Source organism: Solanum verrucosum, unplaced genomic scaffold (genome assembly GCF_900185275.1).
Source record: "Solanum verrucosum unplaced genomic scaffold, falcon-dt-bn FXZP01000235.1, whole genome shotgun sequence".
NCBI lineage: Eukaryota > Viridiplantae > Streptophyta > Magnoliopsida > Solanales > Solanaceae > Solanum > Solanum verrucosum.
In genome coordinates this window covers 1721423-1729930 of record NW_026019948.1, presented here as the reverse complement: position 1 = coordinate 1729930, position 8508 = coordinate 1721423, and the positions used below count along the sequence as shown (strand labels likewise).

The 8508-nt window shown below is 33.1% G+C and overlaps 1 protein-coding gene across 1 annotated transcript; it reads right to left on the bottom strand.

Annotated features, from left to right (window-relative positions):
* Nucleotides 1-2714: 2714 nt before the first annotated feature.
* LOC125813611 (uncharacterized) lies at nucleotides 2715-3541 on the bottom strand. The gene is made up of 2 exons (XM_049493087.1): nucleotides 3300-3541; nucleotides 2715-3189 (listed from the first exon to the last, which is right to left on the bottom strand). The coding sequence occupies exons 1-2, from the start codon at nucleotides 3539-3541 to the stop codon at nucleotides 2715-2717; spliced, it is 717 nt and encodes a 238-aa protein (XP_049349044.1).
* Between the last annotated feature and the right edge of the window lie 4967 nt (nucleotides 3542-8508).

Sequence of the window (8508 nt, the reverse complement as noted above, 5' to 3'; positions counted from 1 at the left end):
TGAAATTACCATCCTTAATGATACCAATACAATAAATGATATTGATTTAGTATCAGTTAAAAGAAAATTATCAGCCTTAATAAATGAGGGATATGGACTGTAATTTTTTTTATTTTGAGAATGTGCATCTCTTAAATTACTTTGGATTGGAATATAACATGTAATCATTTTGAGTTTTATGACTCATTTATGTAGTTTTTCGTTTTAGCATCTATTTATTGCCAGGTAATCAAATTTATTATTGCTAAAAGTTTTGTGCTTAAATGGCTAATTTATTTTCAGCACAAAAGTGAAATTCATTTGAAATTGTCTTAATTTGCTTTTTAACATACATTTTTATTGACATAAATCTAATTATATTGTTGTAAGAAGTCATAGGTTTTAACAATTGTTAGTGACAATTATATTTGTTGCTATTAGCGTTCAAGACGCAGTGTCCAACTTAAAATAATGATATATGATAAATAATTACTCAATTGCGAGATAGCAATTTTATCAATTAGTTTGTAATACATTATCTCGAGAATCCTTTGGATACTATGAAGGGGTAATGTCAAACTTCAAAAACAAGGATTAACATGCCATGAGAACGACCTCTCTATTCTTTTATTTTCTCTTAAGAAATGATATTATGTTCTTTTTCTCACTTGGAAATTGGAATATTATGACATGATAAATATGCTCTTTTCATATCAACATAAAAGTTTGATACTCCTCTATCCCTAATTATTTGTCCACTTTTTCTTTTATAGTTGTCTCTAATTACTTGTCCATTTTGACAAATCAAGAAAGGACAAATTTTTTTTACCTATTATACCCTCAATTAATTACTTTGAAAAAGGTAGAACTTTTTGAAAATCTTAAATTTTTAATTCATCCACTTCATAATTAATAGGGGTAAAATAGTAAACTCACTATGTCAATAATTGTTTTCTTAATAGGCGTGTCAATTCAAAAGTAGACAAGTAATTAGGAACAGAGGAAGTATAATACTTTAGGTTTCTTGATATTTATTATGTCAAAAAGTAACCAGAGAAAGTGTCACGATTCAAAATCTCAGGTCATGATGACACTTATTAATATCTCACCAATAGGAAAGCCGAATTCAAAAGCCCACTATCACCAACAAAAGATACACAATTACCTAACCAGACCCCATAAGCCCGGAAGGTACATAACTAACAAACAAAAATCCGATCCCCCCATAAGACCGGAAAGTGCAAATACCTACCAATTATACTGGTGATATGCTATGCATATGCATGCAAGTTATGCTCTAGAAACCAATAGTGCCAATAATATCAAGTGCCAAACAACCAACTATATACACATATCTCCTTCCCCAGCACGTTAGATAGGATCCATGCGGACTTCCCTCCTCCTGTTCAGTGAGTCACAGGGACTGAGGGACCATAGGAGACTCGAGAATCACAGTCTTAACCTGAAAGTACTAGTGAAGTGACATCTAAGCACAACTAATGCCAACCTACGTCTATAACAAGCCACTAAGATCATATGTACTAACGGAGGGTACCAAACCGTAGAAACTACTACAGGAAGAACCCAATTCACTAAAAGGGGAAATGCACCGCTCTTTTGTGAGAATACAATTAGTGTAAGGCAATGAATGTAAACTGTAATCAAATATGTTATTGTACGTCTAGTATGATAGTGTTAAATCCCCTTTTAGGTTTTCAATTTGTTTGTTGTACTGAATTAGTCATTAGGGTCGATATCATTTTCTCTGATATTGCAGAGGTTGTTTGTGTTTGGGAACATTTCAAGTGTGTTTACTTCTTCTTCTTGTTTTTTTAATCTATTATAGTGTCTTACCATAATATATGTATTTGAAATCTTAGTTTCTTAATTTATTTCCTTTTCTTAATTTAAAAAGTTTCGTCACTAAAAATATGTGACTCGTGCATGTATTTTAACACGAAATGTAACTTTTATCATGAAAGTGAACAATTTGTGATGAAATATATGTTGTAGCTAAGACTTTCGTAGCTAAATATCATATAAATAGAAATGACTAATTATTAGGCCGTATGATTATTGATAGAAATGACCAATTTAGTTGAAGGGAGGCTAATAATTCTTATTTTAGAGTCAATAATGGCTTTAGACTTGAACTATGATTGCTTAAGCAAAATAAAGTATCATTGCTTACACACAATAATCTAGGTGTAGACAGAATTAGATTTAATAGCCAACACATATATGTACTATCCCAATTATTACTTTCATGAGCATTAATTTTGAGAATATATATATTCTCCCAATTCTTATAGAAAGTGGTTTACTTTTACGGTGGCACAAATAAAATATGTCAAATGTATTCCTATATATAATTTTAGCACCCCCCTCATATATACGAGATACAAACATTCATTAACTAAGAGTTAAAAGACTCTAACATCTACAAATAATTAATTAATTATAGGATAAACAAACTCACATGGAAGGAATATATATATATATATATATATATATATTTGTAAAAGAGATAAAACTTGACTATTAAATGAAATTAAAAGTAGTTAATTATCCACTCACACCATTTATTTATTATATAATAAGATAATAGTTAACATAAAGATACATGACCTTTTATACTCACTCCATATGATCGATATGAGTATTTATTAGATATTTATTAAGTCAAAGAGTCATGCATTAGTAAGGAGTGGAGAAATCGAAATGACCAAGCTTGACTATATCATAACTGTTACTAAACTAAATGTCCCCACAAGTGCTGATAAAACTACACCACCCACACCCTGAATGATGTTTCCAACAAGCATGAGGGGAGCTTGAAGAATTCCTGTGGTGGGCAACAAAGCACAATTAACAATTGGGAGAGCAACCCTTGCAACACATGAAAGATTTGAAGTATTTCCAAACAAAATATTTGTATTGGTGCTCAATGTAACATTTATTAAACCTTCAACATTTGTGATCACTTGAGCAAGGGTTGTGTTGCCACAAATAATGGCGACATTTACTCCACTAATTCCGGGGCCTGGGGCATTTCCCGATGTGGAGCAAGACACAACACCCCGTATAGTTATATTAGCTGGTTGGCCAACAACGGATGGAACTTGACCAACGGGTGGCACAATAGATGGTACTTGACCAACGGGTGGCACAATAGATGGTACTTGACCAACAATGGGTGGTATTAGCTGGCTAACAATGCCTGGTAATAGTTGGTTAAGAATGGGTGGTAATAGTTGGTTAAGAAGAGGTGGTAATAGTTGGTTAAGAAGGGGTGCTAATTGACCAACAATGGGTGGTACTTGTCCAACAATGGGTGTACTTGTCCAACAATGGGTGGTATTTGACCAACCGGTGGTACTTGGGCAACTGGTGGTACAATCGGTGGTACTTGACCAACCGGTGGTCTAATGGGTTGGCCAACAATGGGACCAAGAATGGGACCAACAATGGGAATGGGACCAAAAATGGGACCAAGAATGGGACCGAGAAAGGGGAGTTGAGCATGGGCTAGAGGACTGGTGGTGATGATGGAAAGCAGCATAATGAGGAAAACAACACATATTTTTGAAGACATCATGATGATGATGATGATTTGGTAATACTTTTTCTATTCAATATCCCCTTTTTATAGTACTGCTTTTTATTTACTCCACCCCTACCTTAACTTACCCCCCCCCCCCCAAACCTATATAAATGATTAAAAAATGTATTATACGTAGATATATTATGTTCCATGCTTAAATAATAGAGTATTATTAAAGACGTACAACTTCCAATATTTCTCTCACATATATCCTCATCAGTTAGGTTCAAACTCATCAACTTGAAGATCATTGGGACCATAGAAATTAATTAATTCACTATCATTTGACTTGCCATGATGTTTAACAACCACATAAAAGATTTTTGAAAATAATTGTGTGATTGTAAATCATTTCATTAAAGGTAGAACAAAAAGAATTTTAATGTTATATTGTTTTTAATATAGTAAAGTACATTATTTTTTAAACGGAGAGGAAGTTTTTAAAACTTATTTTTTTTCTTTCTCTCTTTAAATATATACTAGTATACGTACTTGCGTGTTGTCGGTCGGTTTATAATGTAATCTTAAATACTGACTTAATGACAATTTCAAAATTCAACCTACTATAGAAATGATATTATAAAATTTTATTAGAGAGTGTTATCATTTAGCACCTTGACATGTTATAATAGAATAAGTATGAAAATAAATCAATATATAAACTTAATAAGTTCATTGTATAAATTTGATAATTATTATTTTTAGCATTATTTAATTTATTTATTTTTTAAATTATTAAAAATCGTAATACTCTCACACAATCCTATGACATGGAATTAGAGGGTATTTGGATGGCTTAAAAGTTGGTCAAATCTACTTTTAAGTCAGTTTTTGACTTCTAGAAATATTTAACACATAAAAATAACTTAAAATAAACCAAAAATAACTTAGAAAATAGGTTAGAAGGTGTTTGACAATGTTAAAAATAACTTAAAAAATAAGTTAGATGAAAAGTATTATGTCAGTCACAAAGTACAAGACCATGTGTCAAGAAGGGTAGTATATCAAGGTACTATGTTAGTCACAAAACTCACATTATGTTCTTTTTCTCACTTGGAATATAATGACACGATAAATGTGCTCTTTTCATATTAGATTAAATTAAAAACTAGATATAATATTGTAACACCCCAATAGACCTAAGGTCCGTATCAAATCATGGGAGTTCAAAGTTTCAAGTCTACGGAAAAATTGAAATTTACGGACCGTAAAAAAACTACGGATGGTAGATGATACTCGTAGATCAAAGTTCAGAAAACGGGCTATATATGTTTACAAGTGGTAGAACTTTTCATGGATCATAATTTAGTCTGTAGATGTTAACCCCCTTCGATTAGTTCGTGTGTTAAGTTCTTCAGATTTTGAACCCCTTATTAAAAGTCCTAGCTCCGTCACCGCGTAGATGGTCTTGTGGAACCTACAGAACTCAGTTTTTCTACTCTGCCAGGGTCATTTTGATTTTTCCCACTCTTTTAATCCCTATACTATATCGTTTTAACCTATTTTAAGTTGGATTAAAGGGAAGTTAGTTGACTAAACCTTCTCATTCACGCACAACCCTTAGATAAATTCATCTCTTACGCTAACTGAAGATTCCTCTCAAGCAAGAACTAAAGTTCTTCACCTTCAAGCTTCTCATAATCTGATCAAGAAATCAAGCCAGTGTTTTCTTTTCAGGTATGAAAAGAGCTCATCATTTGTGTTGCCATCATATTCCCATAAAAAAATGTCATTATTCTTATGACAAAGCATTTTTGAGTTATTACAATTGTTTGTAATTGAGAGAAAACACAATGATAATAAACCAATCACAACACCTTACAATTAAGTATAGACAAAACATATTAGGTAATTAATACACAAAATAACAGTCAATAGATCACACTTAATTTTATTCTAAAGTTTTTTCTCCGAGAAATATGGACTCCAATATGACATGTTTCCAATATGATATTAACTATAAATTATTATGTATATGGAAGTTAATATATGGCGTTAAAAAAATAAATTTATTATTAGTGGTGGTCCTCAAAGCTAAGTTTGGCAAGGCTATTTTAGCCTGGGGTTAAATGTGAAGACCTTAATTAGAGATATGTAAAGGTAATCTCTAATGGTCTAAGTTAGGTCGGGTAAGTGAGAATTTGAAAAAGTAAAATACTTATATCAAGTAAGCTTTTTTATTTAGACGTGTTAGAATATCTTTTCATTCAACTGCTGAGACTTGAGCCATAACATAAGATAAATTATTGTTTTTAATAGTACGTATTAAAGTTATAATGAATGGTGAATATTTTGTAAAAAGCACATTTATGATACCATTATATTCCATGTGAGAAAAAAATATAATGTGTTTTTCTCTTTTGAGAAAACCAAAAAATAAAATAGTCATTCTCACATTACGCAAGTCCTTGTTTTTAAAGTTATACATTATGCATATACAATATGTAAAGCATGCTCGAGAAACCTGAGATCCAACCTCGACCCACGACCTGACCTCGATCTGAGACCCAACCCCGACTCCTGGACCCTACATCCGATTCAGGATCCAATTTTTGAATCAGAATTCGACCCCGCCACACGATTCGAAAGCCGACCTCAACTCTCGACTCCCGACCCAAACATCTGATTCAAGATCCAACTTTTGAATCGGGATCTAACCTGACAACCGACCCGAGACCTAACCCCAACACTCAATCCGTGACCTGATCCCGACCCCAACCTCGACCCTAGACCCTACTAGACCCTAACCCGAGACCTGACCCTGACCCGAGACGCTGATCAACTTGACCTCGACCTCGATACAAGACCTCGACCTTAACATCGATACCTGACACCCAACCCCGACTTGAGACCCAACCCTGACCTTGACACCCGACCTATGACTCGAAACCCAACCCCAACCCGATTCATTTCGAGATCCCAATCAAAGACTTGAACTTGACCTCGATTCGATACCCCGACCCCAACTTGAGACTCGGCCCTGACCTTGGAACCCTACCCGAGACCCAACCTAGAGACCTGAACCTAACCTATATTAGAGACCCTGACACCCGACCCCGACCTAGACACTCGACAAACGACCCTGACCTTGACTCAAGACCCCGACCCCGACTTGAGACTCGACATTGTGACTCACACCCGACCCTGACCTGAGGCTCGAGACTTGACTCCGACCCCAACCAGAGACCCCAATCCAAGAGCTGGCCATGACCTCAACCTGAGACTTGACCATAACTTTGACCCCAACTCCGACCTCAACCTTGAGACTTCGGCATGAGTCCCGACCCCGACCCCAACCTAACCCCGACTTGAAAGTGTTTTCCTTAGTTTTGTAAGGAAAGTCATTTTCCTTAAAATTGAGGAAAATAAGTTGATTTGGAAAATATACACATTTTAAAGTTTTATTTCTGAGAAAAATGGCCTCAAATATGTTATGTTTCCGATATGCTAGCTATTAATAACTAATTAATGAAATACCTCACCATTTATATATAAATATTTTCATGAACATAATTAAAAGACTTTCCAACATTCTTTAAAATCGATCGGTTGATGATATATATGTACTGGATTGATAGATTAATCATTCCTTTTTTCCTTCTTTTATTTTAGAAAGCTATTATCTTATGGTACTAAGTTAGGTCGCGTAAGTCAGAATTTGAAAAAGTAAAATATTTAATTACATTAATTTTAACATGTCTTTTCATTCAATTATTGAGCCATTAAATAAGATAGATTATTATTTTACTTACTCTTATAATGAATGGGGAAAACTTTGTAAAATTAACTCATGCATGCACCCCACTTTCTCCTCTTGATACTTTTTGATAAACTAAAAAGGAAAGTGCTAAATGGTCAGAAAATTTTGTCAGAATTTTGCTAGAAAATTAAAAAAAACTAAAATATTTTTTTAATTTTAAAATAAACTGATTTTTTTTTCAATTTTTAGTTAAAATGTATTTAAGTTAAAAGGGTAAAAATGTTTAAAAAGTTAAAATAACATAGAAAAAATATCATTCTGACCAAAAAGATTTTTCCAAAGTAAAATACCAAGAATATATTTTATTCTAACTTTTATGTTAAATCACTATTTCCAAAAACACCAAAATTTCTTATTCAATATTTAATATATATTCTTATTTTACCCTTATTTAGAAGTGGCACTTTTAAAGGACTAACATAGCTTAAAATAATTGTACCTTGTGCTTATTTAGAAGTGCCACTTCTAAAGGACTAACATAGCTTAAAATAATTGTACCTTGTGCTGAAAATGTGATGAGACAAATAAGGACATTTTTGGTATTGTCAAGATTACTTTTGGTCAATTCATTGTAACAGAGACATCTATACTCTATTTGGTCACACGTGTCTTGTCTTTTTATACTTAGCCAGCCAATCTTCATCTTCTTTATCCCAATCTTTATCTTTTTTATCTTTATTTATTATTAGTAGCACTTGAGGGTATACGAACACTGCTATATGCAGTTGTACAAAATGCACCAATAGTTGTATTCTTTTAAGGATAATTTACTAATTTTATCTTATTACTTTATATTATTTTTATGGCAACACGTGTACTACAAGTGTCATAACAATATTCTTCCTGACTTTTCTCTTCTACGAAGTTCTTCACTTCTTCAATGAAAGGACCGAATGTCTAGCCTTTTCCTTTCTCTGTTTTGCGACTCTCTCAGTTCGTTCTTCTCTGAGTTTTTCTTTCACCATTCTCTCTGTTTGTGCTCTCCCGTGATTTCTATCTGCGATAACATTCCGTTCTAATGGATGTGTTGTTTCAGTTCCTAGGGTTTAGTTCTGCTCTAATATCGGTGAGAAGCTTTCACAGAATAAAGTAGAATTTACTCAAGTGTTTTGTCTCTTTTGTTAACAGATTCTTTACATGTGACTGTTCTTTTTGTCAATTTTAT